This window comes from Osmerus eperlanus, chromosome 8 (genome assembly GCF_963692335.1).
Source record: "Osmerus eperlanus chromosome 8, fOsmEpe2.1, whole genome shotgun sequence".
NCBI lineage: Eukaryota > Metazoa > Chordata > Actinopteri > Osmeriformes > Osmeridae > Osmerus > Osmerus eperlanus.
This window is the reverse complement of record NC_085025.1, coordinates 6,607,721-6,624,467: the sequence shown is the minus strand read 5'-3', so window position 1 is coordinate 6,624,467 and position 16,747 is coordinate 6,607,721. Positions and strand designations below refer to the sequence as shown.

At 44.2% G+C, this 16,747-nt stretch overlaps 2 protein-coding genes across 12 annotated transcripts in view; one reads left to right on the top strand and one right to left on the bottom strand.

Moving 5' to 3' along the window:
- Positions 1 to 3,696, bottom strand: part of dlgap2b (discs, large (Drosophila) homolog-associated protein 2b) — a 52,463-nt gene extending 48,767 nt beyond the window's left edge. For 5 of the 6 annotated variants that reach the window (XR_009930888.1, XR_009930885.1, XR_009930886.1 and 2 more), the window contains exon 1: positions 3,372 to 3,696. The gene's annotated coding sequence lies outside the window, so the exon portion shown is untranslated. The remainder of the gene's footprint in view (positions 1 to 3,371) is intronic. The other variant, XM_062466928.1, reaches the window with a different exon arrangement.
- Positions 3,697 to 9,691: 5,995 nt separating this feature from the next.
- On the top strand, positions 9,692 to 16,734 carry LOC134024642 (cytospin-A-like). Of its 6 annotated transcripts, none has more exons than XR_009930909.1 (13): positions 9,692 to 10,021; positions 10,824 to 10,973; positions 12,025 to 12,522; positions 12,620 to 12,693; positions 13,604 to 14,244; positions 14,375 to 14,468; positions 14,569 to 14,644; positions 14,725 to 14,761; positions 14,856 to 14,952; positions 15,046 to 15,162; positions 15,253 to 15,312; positions 15,496 to 15,635; positions 15,739 to 16,734. XR_009930909.1 is itself a non-coding variant. In XM_062467221.1 (13 exons), exons 3-13 carry the CDS (start codon positions 10,934 to 10,936, stop codon positions 15,583 to 15,585), a joined length of 1,824 nt encoding a protein of 607 aa, XP_062323205.1. In that variant the 5' UTR covers positions 9,692 to 10,021; positions 10,208 to 10,259; positions 10,824 to 10,933; the 3' UTR covers positions 15,586 to 16,734. The 6 variants fall into 6 exon arrangements, 5 of the variants coding, with proteins under 5 accessions (XP_062323205.1, XP_062323207.1, XP_062323204.1 ...); XM_062467221.1 differs by adding an exon at positions 10,208 to 10,259 and having other exon boundaries at positions 15,496 to 16,734; XM_062467223.1 differs by adding an exon at positions 10,205 to 10,259 and having other exon boundaries at positions 10,824 to 10,937; positions 15,496 to 16,734.
- Positions 16,735 to 16,747: the final 13 nt, after the last annotated feature.

The window sequence follows — 16,747 nt, the reverse complement described above, 5'->3', positions numbered from 1 at the left end:
GAGAAAACACACACACAGACACACACACAGACACACATACAGACAGACAGACACACACACACACACTACAGCTCCTGAGCATCTCCATGGAAACAGGCTGGAGAGCTGCACATCCCGCTCTGCGTAGTGTCAGAGAGAGGATGAAGCCAGTCCTCATTAGGTGAGCTAGAGGCCCCACAGCAGAAGGTGCTTCCATTATTAACCGCTCGAGCTTCTCACAGTACAGAGCACACTTCCTAACACTCCTGAGAAACATTTGACCCCAGGTCTACTCCCTACTTCCACCCCCCACCTCACACAATCTCACTCCCAGAAGATCATGTCTTATGATGTTAAGTAGGAGTTGTGGTTCAGTGTTGTGTCAACACAGCGGAATGTGTTAACCTCGCTCCTCACAGTCATCAATACAACCCGCTCATGCTGTCCGATAGCTAGCTATACTGTCTGTGTACTGTCAGCTGGCTAATGCACTGTTTGGAATAGGCGGGGGGAGACCAGGTGTTTGTAGGTCAGAGAACACGAGGGAAGATGGCGAGGGAGGAAGGGTTAGGTGCACGATTGAGCAAAGCAGTGACACCTGTGACATCCAACTGTAGCTTTACATTGAAACCTATGCCGACAAACTGTGGGATAGTTAGTGGACAGCACATTCTAGATCCTTCTCAGCCCTTCATAACGAGAGCAGCAGCAGAAATATCGTAGATACAAACTGAATTTGCATCAAGCTGAACATCCTTTTCCTCTGCCTCCCACACACTCCGCAACAGTACCACACTGGTGTGGGTGAAACGGCTTGGTTTCCCCGTAGGAAGACTGCCAGTCTTGTTCTTAACATGCTATGTCTTTTTTTTGGAAAGTTTATATCGTACCGACCAGATATTTTGACACTTTCACTCAAAGGGCTGGCTGCCACAACCAACACCAACCGTCCCATTAAACATTCCCTGCCAACACTAGGCCTAGACATGGTATGTGTGTGTATATATCTATGTATGTGACACACTCAATATATTTGAATGGCAGATTGCTGTGTACACATGAACATGTATGTGTGTGTGTGCATGTAGCAGGCACAATGGATGTAAAGGCTCTGAATGCTCTCCAGTCAAACTCACATTCACTCTCCCTCCCTCCCACCCACTCACTCACACACCCACACTCACCCCATCCCATTATGAAGCACAACCACTACATGAGCAGTGATTCAAAGCCGTGTAGGCTGCAACACTATCATGTAGTGACTCTTCCTACTACACCCCTAGAAAGCCCTACTGTTCACACACACACACACACAAGCCTACTGAAAGATCCCACTAACCTGCAGTGGAAAGATATACAACTGAATTTCCTGCACGGAACCATGAGACCAAAGCTATGAAGAGCGAGAGAGGTAGAGAGAAAGAGAGAGAGAGGTAGCGAGAAAGATAGAGGGGTGGAGGGAGTCCATACATTTGGCTTATGATCACAGGGCTCGATCTACACACAGCTTTTATGGCCCATAAAGCATTGCGTGAGGAATCCCGTGACAGAAACTAAAGGCCAGATAAGCACATTACCCAGCTCATAAATTGAGGATGTATGATTGATAAGGACCATGCTCCAAACACAGAACGGAGCCTTGGGAGGGCAGAAGAGGATGGAGGAGGGAGGAGCAGAAGTGGCCCTTTAGGGGGGTTGATTGTGGAGCTGGACAGGGGAAACGCCAGGAGGAGAGGGCACCTGAGAGCAGCTACTGGAGCTAGCTGTGAGGTAACGAGCTGGCCAATCCCTCTGAGACTCTCCTTTGCATTCCTCTGCCAGGGATGACAAATGACCACCTCTACCAGACACCTTGATACAAATGTATGGTGCTCGATATGGTTCATACAGCAATGTGGACTAGAGATTTGTCTTTGCTGCATGTTTGTGTGTGTGTGTGTGTGTGTGTGTGTGTGTTACAGACTATGAATACATGTTTTCCCAACTGTACTGTTCCTCAGTCAGGAATTGAGGATTTATATCAATAACAGTGAAGATTAGTATCTCTTCATTGAGGCCAAGTATATCACACTGTACTGCCTGAAGCTAACAAGTCTAGCACAGGGTAATGATCTCCTAATGGTATACACACACACACACACACACACAGCAGACGTGGCCAAAGCCCTGTGATGCTGCTTAACTGCGGAACGGTGTGTTTAGTAGGACCTTGAGTAGCTGCCTCTCTAATCTACGGGGATGTTGAGGGAGGATGTGTGTGTGTGTGTTTGTGTGTGTGGGATGGGGGTTATGAGGTCTCCATGGGGCTTGAAGGTAGTACCAGCCCAGTGTGTGAGGGACAGAAAGAAGATAGGGAAACCGTGGCTCAGCTGTACAACACCACATGGTTCAAACAGTACCCACTGAGGGAGGAGAGCTCTCTCGCTCTCTCTTTTCCTTTCGATGTGGCAGCCTATCTCTCTCTTTCTCTCTCTGTCTCCATTCCACCAGCCATTCCTGCTCCCATCATTTCTTTTACTCCCTCTCCTCTTTCTATTTTTCGGTATCTCTGTCTACATAAACAGCACACACATAGCCTTCAGTGGGATGTCAATACTGCTGCCGGTAGTTAAACGTTTCAGTTTGACACCATTAAAATAACATCGCCCTGACAGCAACCAATGGGAAAAAAAATTCCATCGGGAAACTGCGGTCGAAGGACTCCTGTATGAGATTATCTCTAGGCAACGTTTCTTCAACAGTGAATTTATTTATTTTGGGAATTTGTGATGAAACACTGCAGTAAGCCAGACACCAGGAGTCACATCTAGTGATGTTGGTCATCTCCCCAGGTTAAATCCCGCCTGCTGCCCATGAAGAAGGCTGGGATTTAACTCCTACTCCTACTCTGCTGACAAACACGCACAGGCAAACACACACATGTACACCTACACAAACTTACACACATGCATATACACACCTATACCCACACACACAGACAAATACACACATGTACAGACATACACACCCAACCACCCACCCCCACACACACAAACCCTTCTACATATCCATCCATGGAAAGAATGAAGCAACATGCTGTCCATATAAATATGAACGTGTTGCATGTAGCTGATATCTTCCACTTTCCATGAATGATGAATTTCACCTACTTGGTTTGCTGAATACAAAGTACTTCACCTACACTGACAACTTTCAATCTGCCTGTTCTTTTTCAATCTGCGATACACCACACCTGACAAAAACAAGATGACATGCAGACAGGAGGGAAGCGATAGAGAGAGAATGAGAAAGTAGTGGCGCCTTCCTCGCCATGTGAACACGATCGAGGCACTGTGGCTGGGTCTGCGGTCTTTAGAGTGTGGCATCAGGTCATGAATCCCAAATGTTCTTACCTTCCAGCGCGTCTAGGTTCTGGAGACATTGGAGCGCATACGCTGCGTCTTCACACGATGATGGGAGGGCATGGAACCGTCATGAGAAGCGCACGCACACAAATCTCAGCCTGCCGTCGGGTCTTCTGTCTGTCCCTACCGCTTACGTCTCTCTCTCTCTCTTGCTGTCTCACTCTTTCTCTCTTGATTTTTCAGCGTCGTTTTTCTATTTTATCCAAGCCCTCAGAGGAATGGAGTGCTGAGGAGGAGGGGGAGAGGCTATGTAACACCAGGAACAGTGTTGGGCTCTGCGTGCGCTCCTCCACTGCAGCAATGGGAGAGACAGAGGCGCGCGCTGCATGTTTCTCAAGCTCCAAGTGCTCAACGCAAAACACGGACCTGGAACTGGCAGCCACACGGATCCAGGATCCTGCAGCTATCTGGATTTTCAGTCCACAATCTCTCGCCTTCCCTCTCTGTCTCCCTGTTGCAATGTATCTCTCGCTCTTTATCGCCTCCACCTCTCTCCCTCCCTCTCTCTCTCTGTCCCTCTCTCTCCCCTTCTGTCTGTCTCTCTTCACCTCTTCAGGTTGTATTGTATTTGAATACTTTCATCCATCCTCCTCCACCTCTTTTCCGGTCTGTTACTGTAACACACTAGGGTGGTGGTCGTGGGGCCCGATACTTTTGGCAATAAAATGTCAAGCTCAATAAAGCACCAGCCAGCCACAATTCTGTAATGACATCACTTCCTCACCGGACCCACAGAAAGAGGTTTCCTCGTCTCGTAGGTCAGTGAGGGACACTGACATTACCCTCATAGATCGATCTCGTATGACCACATGAGGCTAGCATCATCAGGCAAGCCAAACTGACAGGATCTCATGTACCACAAATGTAATGTAATGAGAGACACGCAACAACTAAAACTCAAGTATAGGCTAAAGTATATATTATTAGTTAAGGGTGAATCTGATGGTTCTTGTAACCTTGTCCATCATAGAGAGACATACTAGTAATAGATAAAACATACATCGATATGGTTCACTACCTTATGTAATCATAAATGGTATGAATGTGATCAACTTTATTAATCTGTAAAAAATGACATGGATGTGACTGGCACATGGTGGACGCAAAGCACCTCTCTCCCCAGCAAGACTCATCATTAATAATGATATTCCTCTCAGGGCAACCCTCAAATTCACCTCACGTACCCTCTCTTTCACTGATCTCTTCCCTCTCTGAACACTTTGAAGGGAAAATCTGGAGAAAAAATATAAATACTAGATTCTGAGAGGATGCTATTGATTAGGAGGTAATGTGCGGCTAGTTGGCATTATGCTGAAGTGGTCATAACTTTGGAAGGGTGGAGTGGGGGCTACTGCTGGGGTGAGGAGGGCAAATTCCTGATAAACATCTTATAAAACTATCAAAAATGTAAACCCATCCTGATTTAATCTGCAAAGCCGGAAGGAAGTCAATACAGGACAGGTTAAGTCAATGAGATCCCATCTGACTTCACAACACATCACGTAAAACGGGGACAAATTAGCACAGAAACAAGTTAGCAATCACCAAACTGTATATTTCCACACATAAAAAATCTTCATCCTCAGTATAACTACAAGCTAACGGCCACCTCTTCATAGGATAAACTGATCCATGTACAGTTTGACTTACAGTAAACTGCTGCTTCGGGCTGAAGTCAAGTCATCAAATATACAGTACCAACCTGTAGGATAAATAACCCTGCTGTAGACATTGAACAGAGAACCCCGGTCCCTGCATTATTTTGTTCCTTCCCCTCATTTGAATAAGGTGAGCATTAATTATGGTAGTGCAGACCAGAAAGCCACGGCTAGTTATTTGCCTGCTGCTAGCTCAAGGACTACGCCTGGCTTGACGACTTGCTCTCCTCCAGAGAAATGCCACTCAACACCTCTCCACCTTCCCTCAGCAATAAATACAAAGTAGCAACCGGCAATTGACATTTGATTAAGAATGCATCTGTTATTTATTTGATTTATTTTAAGGGAGTTAGACCAGCACAGGTGCTTTGGTGGGGGCTCAGTGGGGGGAGTGGAATGTGGAGCAGGATGGACTGAGAGGAGCAGGAAAAGAAGAAATATGTTTTCAAGCCTGTTAGTTCTCTGGAGCCAGACAGGCTGGAGACCGGAGATAGATAACTCTAGAGCAGCAGTGATGCCTGAAGGTCGTCTAAACCCAAACCCACACACATGAGCCAGACTCAAACGTATCCCGTACAAGACATACATAAGCAGGCTCCAACCTGGGCCACATATTTTACACTCATTCAAGACACAATATTACATTGAGTGGAACCTTAACCAGACAGACTGGGCCTTTGCCACATAGGAGGCTCTTCTCCAAGCAGAGAGTGTCACCTTGTGGTGGAAGTTGAGAAAGCGGTTGACTTTGCTGGTGGGGTGCATGAGACAGGGCACGCCAATGAGGATATACGGACTAGCATGTAGTAAGTATGATATATAAATAGCGCAAATACAATGAAAATACATACACATTCTTTTTTACTTTTAATGACTAATTAATAATTACAATCTTTTTTCAGAGGTATAGCTGTATCTGTCTTTGCTGAATAACCAAATATTAAAAAGCACATTCAATAACATCCCATTCCCTTCATATCAGCTCCTCTTCAAGGTTATTTTCAATCAGGAACCGAGTAGGCATATTTTCCATCTCCAAATGACGCCTGCTGTAAGCAATTAATATGCACAGTCTCAGTCACAACCTTGGGAAAGTGATGAGTCAGGCTTGATCTAACACAGGGTCTGAGGAGGAACACTCTGGAAAAAACCCTCCGCTGATTTTCTGTGAACATCAAAGCTTCATGTCGTTTCTCAGATGCTGAGATCAGATCTACGATGTACCTTCTCTTTGAGGGGGAATCATCATGCTGATGAAGCAACTAAACGTTAGCTCCCAGCCTATACAACAAACGAACAATCAGTACAATCTTGATCATGCATTGTTGGTGGACAACTGTAATCACAGCCCAGATAAGCCCAACTTGATTGCATGGCCACTGTACAACAAATTGCATAACTATCATTCATACGACATCTCTGGCAGGAGGAAATAAGGATGGTTTAAGTTAAAGAAACTTACCATAGAAGTTAGGACTGGGCTGTGGATGTTGTTTATGTATTATATAAATAAATGGTCTGTATAGTTGGCTGGCCCAAGTCTAAAATATCCTACTCTACATCTGTGGGGTTCTTGAGGGGTCGGGGCCACCCAAAGGCAACAAACGACTTTTTTAGCTGATTTGAGGCCATTTTACTAGACGTTGTTTTGTGGATCGGACACAGTCAAGGAGGCCCCTGGAGGCACAGGGGCCCCATGTGCCCATGCGCAGCACTTGATCTGCTTGTTGGCAGAGCTGGCTCTGGCTGTGAAGTGCTTTCAGCTGAATGATGTCATGTTTCCTACTTGAGTAGGTAGTGCAAGCAGACTACAGCAGGGTTGGAAACTCTCTGCTCCCCCACTTACTGCTCAGCCATTCTTAGATCATTGCTACTGAATTGCTGCTTTCTGTTTGATGGATGTGACATTCATTCATGCATCATGTTGATTTAGTCAGCGCTCCGACATCTTACCTGAGCTCTTGTCAAGGAAAAGACAGCAGTGTGTCCGAAGTAGCCATGGCAACACCTGTGACAGATATGAAGTTGAGTCACTAGACATAAACACAGAACAGCTTAATGTATCATGTAACATGTATAAGCCAAGGAGAAACGACAGCATAAGCTCTATACTTACTAAATCCATATAAAACTGGCACTGAAATGAGACATTTAAGATGTAGACACCATATAATTTAGATTAGCGTACACATTGTACCCAATTGGTGAACTAGATATCCAACATTTTGAAGGGCCTTATGTCTCAAGATAGAGCTCATACTGATCTTTTGTACATCTGCTCAGTGTAACGTCAATCACAAGTGCATTACCTTGACTAGTTCAAAGGTTATACAGAGTGGCCACAAGTAGGCCTACATATAAACGCATAGCCTTCAGTGCATTCATTTCCTCTGTATTGACTTCAAAACAGCTCGACTCCTAACCCCATCACATTAAACACAGTTAAGGTTTTGCAGAAAAGGGTTGAAAATATTTTTTCCACAAACTGCACTAAAACATTTTATTTTCCTTTGATAAACTTCAGTTAGACATTAAGCTGTTTACAGTTGCTGATGTTAATCTTGATAATGAGCAAGTAAGGGTTGAGTGAACTTTATGAAAAATCTGGCAGCTATTTAAGAATTAATTCTAGTCTCAAGGATGCTGCTAGTATGTATGTCCTGTGAATATTTTAACAGGTCTAACCGAGATGGTTCCAGCTTGCAAGAGCCATCAGTGTAACTCCCGTCAAGTCTTCAATGACGGAAACTAAATTATCTGTCTATACAAACTTTAAGCCCACCTCCTGTAATATTAGTGTCATCTGTCAAGATGTCTTTCTACCGATGGTCTTTTAAGTCAACACGAATCTAGGCAGTTAGCAAAGTAGCGCAATGGCTCGTCGATGTATTTGTATAATGAAAACAAATGCTGAAACATAATACTTCACTTTAAGAATGTGTTAAGAGCATCTTAAAGTTATGACCATCAAGCATGATATAATAACTTACCTTTTTCAGTGAGGACATTCTACCCTCTCTTCATAGCCCTAAATGAGAAGGTCACCCTTGAAACCAAATTGTGTCGCGGTGTCAACAAAGAAACGGTAAATGTGCCAGTCACATCCATGTGAATGGAATGACGGCTTTCACTGTTATTGCTTAACTGTTCAGGAAAGTAGCTGCTGCGTGCCGTTGCATTTTTATGAGGAAATAGACAAGCTGATGGGCTTTATGTTCTAGCTAGAGATGTCGCTAGACGATCTCGTGTTAGATATATTTGTGTATTTTAACATCCAAACAAGCGCAGTCTCCTGCAAGCCCTCTCGAAGGCTTTCTGTCCATACGCCTTTTTTGCGTAAGACAAGGTGTGAAATATGGATAGACGCCATTTGTCATGAGGTATTATAAGGTATACCTATTTATTACTTTCTAAGTAGGTTTGTCCACAGTCGGTTTCAGGCATGTGGCACTTTCCTAGTCAAAGTTAGCAGGGGGTGCATTGTATTTACATCAAATGGAAAATGCACCCCACCTGTAATTTCTATTCTGTATATCCCATCATCCAATGATTCTTACTGAACATTGAGGGGACTAGTATGAGTAACCATAGTAAATTTAATGCATGTGACACTTTCCTAGTCAGAGTTAGCAGGGGGTGCATTTCACACAGACATGCCATGAAATGCCCCCCTCCCTGTTATTTCTGTTCTATATATCCCAGCATCAAATTATTCAAACTGTATATTTGACTAGTATGAGTAGCCCTGTAGTTACAAAAAAAATTGAACAAAAGTTTTGAAAGGTAAAACTTTTTTTTTTTTTTTACGTTTCCCAAAAAAAGTGAAAGGAGCGGAAGGAGAGTACAGGAGACTAAGAGCGCGAGAGAGAGAGAGAGAGAGAGAGAGAGAGAGAGAGAGAGAGAGAGAGAGAGAGAGAGAGAGAGAGAGAGAGAGTCAGAGAGATTCAGAGATTCAGAGAGAGAGAGAGAGAGAGAGAGAGAGAGAGAGAGAGAGAGAGAGAGAGAGAGAGAGAGAGAGAGAGAGAGAGAGAGAGAGAGAGAGAGAGAAATACAGATTACAACTCAAGTTACGAGCCTGGCTTGAATATGTAAGGAGTACAAAATACAGATATTTGTGTAAAAGATACAAGGAGGGAAAATAAAAAGTTGGCCGAAAAATGTATAGTGACGTAAAGTAGGCCTACAGATACCAGAAAGTACGCATGTGCTCCAGCATTGCGCTGAAAATTGCAGATTGAACGTGCAGATTCAAACTTCACAAAGCAATTACTAATTACAGGAACGTTGTTAGTACACAAATAACACCTTTCATCATGCCATGCCTCTTTCCAACCGTAGTGATTTACACAAAACCAATACAATAATAAATATTAGGCCTACATGATGTTTAATATGATCGCCAGATATTTTTTTGTCCAAGGTGTTAATACATTCAAAAACATTATCTTTACATTTAGTCATTTATTTTAGTCATTTAGTCATTATTTCTACCTAAGTTCCTCAAAAACGTCATCTCAATTCTCTTGCCATTTATTTGTTTTTTGTATCTATCTATGCTAAAACTTTCATATGTAAATGTTGATCTGCTCAGTTAGCCTATAGGAAATGTCCGTATCACCCACCTGAATACAAATTGCATGTACTCTGGGATTTCTCCTTCTAAGACAAATTTGAGTTGGAACCGAGTGCATGAATCCTTAACGTCTCAAATTATAATAAAACCTGGTTGTGAACGTGATTTTTTTTTCTCTTGAGGCTGTCAGTTTGCCGCATTGGGATGCAATCCGCGCAGAAGTGAGTTCGGCACGGGATTGAATTAATTCTCCCCTTTCTCCATTCAATAATTTTCAATCATCTGCACAAGAATTACAGAACACGTAGCTACTAAATCATCTACCCCGATCTGCATGGATGTAGATGCCTGGATGTTAGGAAAGCTGTAGAGGAAAGCAAGATTGAACGCGGTGCTGGGAGGCGGAGGTGAGCTAAAAGGAAGGCTTTTCAAAACCTGACGCTTTAAGGTGATGACGCGGTTAGTTACATGTTTCGTTTTAATGGCCAAAAGCTTATGCCTTCGTCTTATTTCAGAGTGTTTTTTGCATTTAGCTCAAATGTTTGTTTGCCGTTTGCTTTGTACGTCTGGTCATTGACACGTGTATTCAGCAGGTGTAGCATTAGGCAACTACGACCCATATCGCAATCACCTTAAACATTAATAGTAAGTTAATTTGCAAGTATTTAATGCAATATTTTGTATGTATCTAGTATCCTATTTACTATCCTACATTTCATCTTGAGAACGGATATGGCTGTGGTATGACCCACTCATTTTACTTCACTACAAAATTATTGGTATAATCTATTTATTTAATATGCGGATCCTACCCTAAAATACAATTTCACACACTAATATACCTCTTCCTGAGATGTAGCCTAGATGGCCTTAGGCCAGTCAACATAATGATACTCGGAACCAGCTATCAGTTCTACAGATAATATCCTGGCCATGGGACAGTCTTTGCTTTTGTGCTTATAGGCAATGATGAGGTGCAGCTCATTGATGGTGGTGTTTGCATTCAGAATGATGTCAGTAGTGACACCCAGCGCAATTTCTATTTGATTTAGTTTCTCTTAATATTGTCAAAAAAATACGTCATCGTACGAAGTCTTAATAGGCAGATAAGGCAGAAGGTATTTTCCACTGGAGTGAGGTTTGGCCAGTGTAAGTATTTTGGCCAAAATAATGAAAGATTTATGAAAATAACTTTCTCTGCTCTCCTAGGTGTTGGTACTGCCCAACCTTACTGCAGTGGCTCCGAGACAGAACAGGACAAACAAGAGTGAAGGACCCTGGGATACATTGCCCAGCTGCTTCTCTGCGCCTGCTACATCATGGGTAACCACGCTGGCAAGGACGACCATGGCCCCACAGGTTTCCCACCTGAGCGTGCAGACACACTATACAACTGTATCTCTTCCTCTCCTTCGTACATACGAGCCAACATGCACACACACTTCTTGGTCTCGTTTGTGAATGCAGTCAGTATCACTTATCGTTACTAAACTAACTCTCAGACAGGAACTCTTTTTAAAGCAGCCTGCTTCTGTCCCAGAAAGAACGTTCTGTTCCAAATTACAATTTATTACCGCTTTTTCTGCATTCTAACATTTTCCACAGTATGTTGGTGTGTCTGTATATGTTTGTGATTGAGTCAGAGAGAACATGACTAGTTTTTACCTCAAGCAGTTAGTACCTCTGGCTGTTCTCAATTACTGCTCTGTCAAGTTTACATGGAACTCATTCTAACACACACACAAACACCTGCTCCTTACATCCCTCTTTAAGGAAGCCTTCTGGTTTAAGGACGAGAATAGCTCTCATGATTTTATGCGTGCGCACATACACACACCACTATAGCAACGTGCAGTACATTAGAAGCAGCTAGATAACTGATGATTCGCCAAAACCTACAGCTTTACTGGGGAAAACGGGAGACTCCAATGCTTGCAATGAATCTCAGACAGATTATTCTGGGACTGTCTCACTTGGGGATACAAACAGAAGATGGTTACGCATGTTGATTAATTGATTGGCTGGTTTTAACCAGCACAGTAATTCTGTGGAAAGATGTGTCTAGATTCAAGGAGGGAGTTTGTCTCTCAGGATGTGGCCACTTGGGGCGTGTGTGTGTGTGTGTGTGTGTGCGCGCGCCAATGACGTTGGCAGTAGAGGCTCTGCAGCATCAATCAGGCAGGGACACTGGCTGAGAGGGACATTGACTGCATAGATCTGCATCCATAAAAGCAGCCCAAGTTGGGTCCTCTCTCCCTCGGAACATTTTAACAGGGAAAAAATACTGATTTAGCTGAGGGCAGCATTATTCAGTCCCCTCCCCTCCTCTTCTGTGCCTTCTCATTTCTAAGCTCATGTTTCTTACACTCTGTCTCTTTCTTTCTCTCTCTCTCTCTCTCTCTCTCCCCAGGTTCTCATTTAGATCTATTCCACACCCCTGCCAGCTCACCCTCTGACTCTGATCTGGCGGCCATGGCCTTATCTCAGGGACTGCGGGGGACCCAATCGCCAGGAACGGCCAGTAAAACGGCCTCATCCAGCAACACCACCATCACTGACTGGAGCCACACACTATCAGTCCCCCCGGAGTGGGCTCTTATTGGCCTGGATAGCAGCAGTTCTCCAGAGGGGACGGGGATCGAGGCGGGGCGCAGGGGGAGGGCTGTGGGCCGAACCAGCAGTCCCACTGGCCCAGCTCCCCCAGGGCAGAGGGCTACCTCCGGGAGCTCTCCATCGGGGAGCTGCCCCTCGGAGCACAGCTGGCTGGAGCGGGATAGTGGGTTGGGCTGCCAGGCGGGATTGGACAGGCCTGGGGAGGAGATGGTTCTGGCTCTCCTGAATCTGTTGGAACACCACCGGGCTTCACTAGGGCTCCATCCTGGCAAGGATGCCACAGCTGGAGCAATCGGTAGGAGCTTGCTGTTTAACCACAGTTTACATATGGATTAATGATGAGTCAGTGCAGCTGTCTGTACTTTGTGTGTGTGTGTGTGTGTGTGCATCAGAGCTGCTGAGACATTTGCTGGTAGAGAGAGAGGAGCTGGCTGAGGAGGTGCGCAGCATGAAGGACACACTGAGGGTGAGTCAGAGGCAGAATCCCTCCCTCCTCTCCTATCCCTCATTCACTGCAGTGGGGAGACAGGAGATCCCTAAAACAGAGCAGATCTTTCCGTCGCTCACATATCTGTATTTAGTCTCAAGCAATTTTGCGCCGAAGTAACATTCAATATTCTGAGAAGCTGCAAATCCGATTAATCAATACTTGCTGACCAAAGTGTGTTTGTCTGTGGCTTAAATGGGATGTTATAACTGCATTGAGGGGTTTTCCACACACCCACCTCAACATGGTGCAACTACAGTAAGCAGCTAGATGGCCTGCAGGTTGTCTGTAATATGGATCTCCAGATAACTGTCATGAAGTGTGTAAAGCAGGTCACATTACAGGCATTCCTCACATACCCGTGTGGTTTCCTTTTAGTTAGCTGGCACAAGCTGTGAACTGTAGCAAAGTCATGATTCGTTTTCCATTGGGTCAATACAAAGTCCCTGTTTATGGGATGTTTGCTATGGGATGTAGCTGTATTGATTTTCTGAGATACGGTGTACATTGCAGAATATTTGTCATTGACCTTGGCGTTTGAAAAATAAGTGCGAGTCATCCACTTGTTTTTGATGGCCTTTGTTTTCAGACAGTGTTTTTAGAATGGTAAACCAAATTGACCGCTGAGCAGAAGGTTTGTTTCAGTTCACAAAATGTGTGCTTTAGAAGTCATGTGGCTTTACCAGCCTACAATATATTACAACTATACAGTGCCATTACACATCATTCTACTGAATGGAAATCTATAGATATATAATAAGTTGCTGTTGGTTTCACATGCTTACTTTCGTAATAAATTATGTTGTAGTGGAGTGGGGGCAGCTGTTTGTCTTTACTGTTATTGTTCCTGGATTCCATGAACAACCCTTTCTCTTTTTCCACGAGCCAGACAGAGAGGGAAGAATGGCAGCAGTTCCAGAGCGACCTCCAGGTGGCGGTGTCTGTGGCAGACCGGCTGCGGATGGAGGCGGAGGAGGCTCTGGGCACGCTACGGGAGCGCCACAGGGACACGGAGGGCCAGCTGGACCAGGCGCTGAGCAGGGAGCAGGAGAGGGACCGGGACCTGGAGACCTTGCGGGCCGAGCACAGGGACACCTGCCTCAGACTGACGGCCCTCACCGAGGAGCACCAGCAGAACCAGGCCCAGCTGGACGCACTGAGGAGCATGCTCAGGGAGAGGGAGAGGAGGGAGGGGGTTGGAGAGACGGAGGGAGGCCAGACGGAGGAGAGTGCGAGGAGGACTGGGAAAGATCTGCAACTGGTTGCGATACCGGCTGGGACAGACAAAGTAAGGGAAGATTTGGATAATCAGAGAGATTCTGAAGGAGAGAACAGAGCAGAAGATCGAGGGGATGGTAGGACACAGGGGTCTGTTCCTGAGGAGTTCCCTAAAGGAGAAGAGAGTCAGGTGACTAGGAAAGGGGTGGCGGAAGCCTACTTGCAGAAACTGGCAGCCGTGGAGAAGAAGAGGGAGGATGGGTGTGGCCTGAGAGACCCGCGGAGGATTGTGATGATGTCAGAACGTTCTTGGTGAGATCCTCACACATTCTGCACGTAATATTTTTAGGCCATTTTCTTAGAGGAAGCTAACCATGCTAACCTGGCTGACCATGCTAACCTGGCTGACCATGCTAACCTGGCTAACCATGCTATTTCACAGGAGTCTTTCTCGTCTTCCCCTTCCAATTGATCCCCCCTCCAGACAAAATGGTACCTCCCAGAACCCTACCAGTACGACATTACCTCTATGCAAGGTAAAACTAATATTGTCGATTTTACATCGCTTCACTAATATTATTACTGTGGTCTTCTGGTCTCAATCATTGTATCCATCATTATATCATTTCTATACAGAAAGAAGACTCAACCAAGGAAAAGAGGATGGACCGCATTCTGAAAAGACAGGATAGCTGGTCAAGTTTCTATACAAGTGTGTTCATTTTATAAGTTAAGTGTTATGCTTTTTGATACTGGTTGAGTATAGAAGTGTAATTTTAACTTCTGTATCAGAAAAACAGGAGGAGGATCAAAACACAGACTTTGTCAGGTGAGTTCTTCTTTATAACTTCCATATGAGACTGCTCTCTCTCTCACACACACGCACTTATCACAATACTTTATTGTTCACCACTCATCTGAAGACCTCAAGATGGTTTCAGCATGTTGCTGCGCCGACACGGAGGATCCAGGAGGAACTCTCTCCTGCGTTGGTGTCAGAGCAGAACGCAGGGTTACGAGGTGAGGAGAGTGAAAACCACCTGTATAACTGACTTAGGGCTGGAACTAATGGATGGTTTTTCCCCATTTTCAACCCAATGTGTCCTTGGACAGAATATTGAGATCACCAACTTCAGCAGTAGCTGGGAGGATGGGCTAGCCTTCTGCGCTGTGTATCACACCTACATGCCCACACACATTCCCTACAGCAGTCTCAACCCTGAAGAAAAGGTGAGAAAATGACAGGATCACAGCTAAAGACAAAGGACAAACACGTCCCTTTGATTGATATTAGTTTTTTTTTTATTATTCTTTGTGCAGAAGGAAAACTTGTGCCTGGCTTTCCAGACAGGAGGGAGTATAGGAATTACAGCAACACTGGTGAGACTTTTTATAACCACGTTAAACTACAACAGCTGGCAGGGAACTGTAGTTCAGGGGCTATAAATGTCTGTTACAGAATTACGGACTGATATTCTGATGTTCTTTATTTAATCACCCCTGCTTGAAAAGGCACAGGATTGAGCCCATCTTTAACCGTGTTTGTGTATCTGTGTTTGTCAGACCGTGGAGGAGATGCTAAGAGCGGGTGGCCCTGACTGGCAGAGAGTACTAGGCTATGTTGAAAGTATGTATCGCCACTTCGAGATGTGAAGGGCATTTTTCTACACATTCATCCCCTCAAGCTGTTTGCCTCCGACCAGGTATATTTTTGCTTACAGACGAGGGACTGAATTTGAACCACAAGAGGGAGTGCTTTAATTGTGGCTCAAAATGAACTGTGCTTCAAACTGCTTTTATTACCAGAGCCCCCTGCTGACACTGGAGTGTAACTGCAGGATATCTATACACAGTGGTGGTTAATTCACTCATGGGTAAATACACTAACCTGGTATCAGAGGGTGCTGCCGCTAAGAGCTGTTTTGAAGTTAAATACACGGTTTTCCCTGGACACTGAAAACCCATTGGACAATTTGTACCAAATAATGATCAAATTGACTGTGGATGCTGATCCACAAGGGGTAGAGTACAAGGGATAGATAATCTGCACTTGATCAACTCTACAATTAATTTACTTTGGTCACTTTTGGGGATTGTTCACCATGTTTTGCACATGTTGTTGCCTTTGTATGAGCACTTTATCCACAATGTGAATTTAAGTTTTAAATTAATTATTTTAATGCAATGAGACACTTCAATCCCAACCTCTGACATCTATTAGCCTATTTTGGCAGTCTGATGCTCCTGTAGCAATTTGTTAAGTTCCTATGTTGGTATGCATCCAAACTCAAAGCACAACAGAAGGGTGGACATCTGAAATGTCTATCAACATGTGTATAATAATGAGCCCTGAGTTTATTTAGTGGTGATTGTACATAATCAACAGGATTACTTCAAAAAACTAAAAGACTGCCTATCCTATACAAGTAAGCTATTTATGATGTCATATTTTTAATTCACATATAGCATATTTATATACGTTAACTGTTTTAATTGTATGCAAATTAAAGTGCCGTTGGGTGTGTCAGGTGGACGAACCAGCTACGGAGTGCAGGCATTTGTCTTCTGAGTTGCACCTTATGATGATGTGAGGACTGAGCCTTCTATAGGTCCTCTCCTCCTACAAGATGGATTCTGTTTTTTTTTTAGTCTTGCTCTTGTCTCTAATCTCTACAATGTGTGTCTATTTCGTTAGCAAGTTGAAATACACTGAAAAGTTTTACTGTGACATGCCTAATATTAATGATAATAATTAATGTTGCCAAAGCCTTATTGCAATAATAAAGTTTATGCTAAAGTGTTTGTTTACTTTTTT

Coding starts and splice junctions, on each gene's coding strand:
- LOC134024642 (XM_062467219.1), top strand. CDS start 10,934: ATGGGTAACCACGCTGGCAAGGACGACCATGGCCCCACAG. Junction 14,953..15,045: donor GCAGAACGCAGGGTTACGAG/GTGAGGAGAGTG, acceptor GTCCTTGGACAG/AATATTGAGATCACCAACTT. Junction 15,313..15,495: donor TAGGAATTACAGCAACACTG/GTGAGACTTTTT, acceptor TGTGTTTGTCAG/ACCGTGGAGGAGATGCTAAG.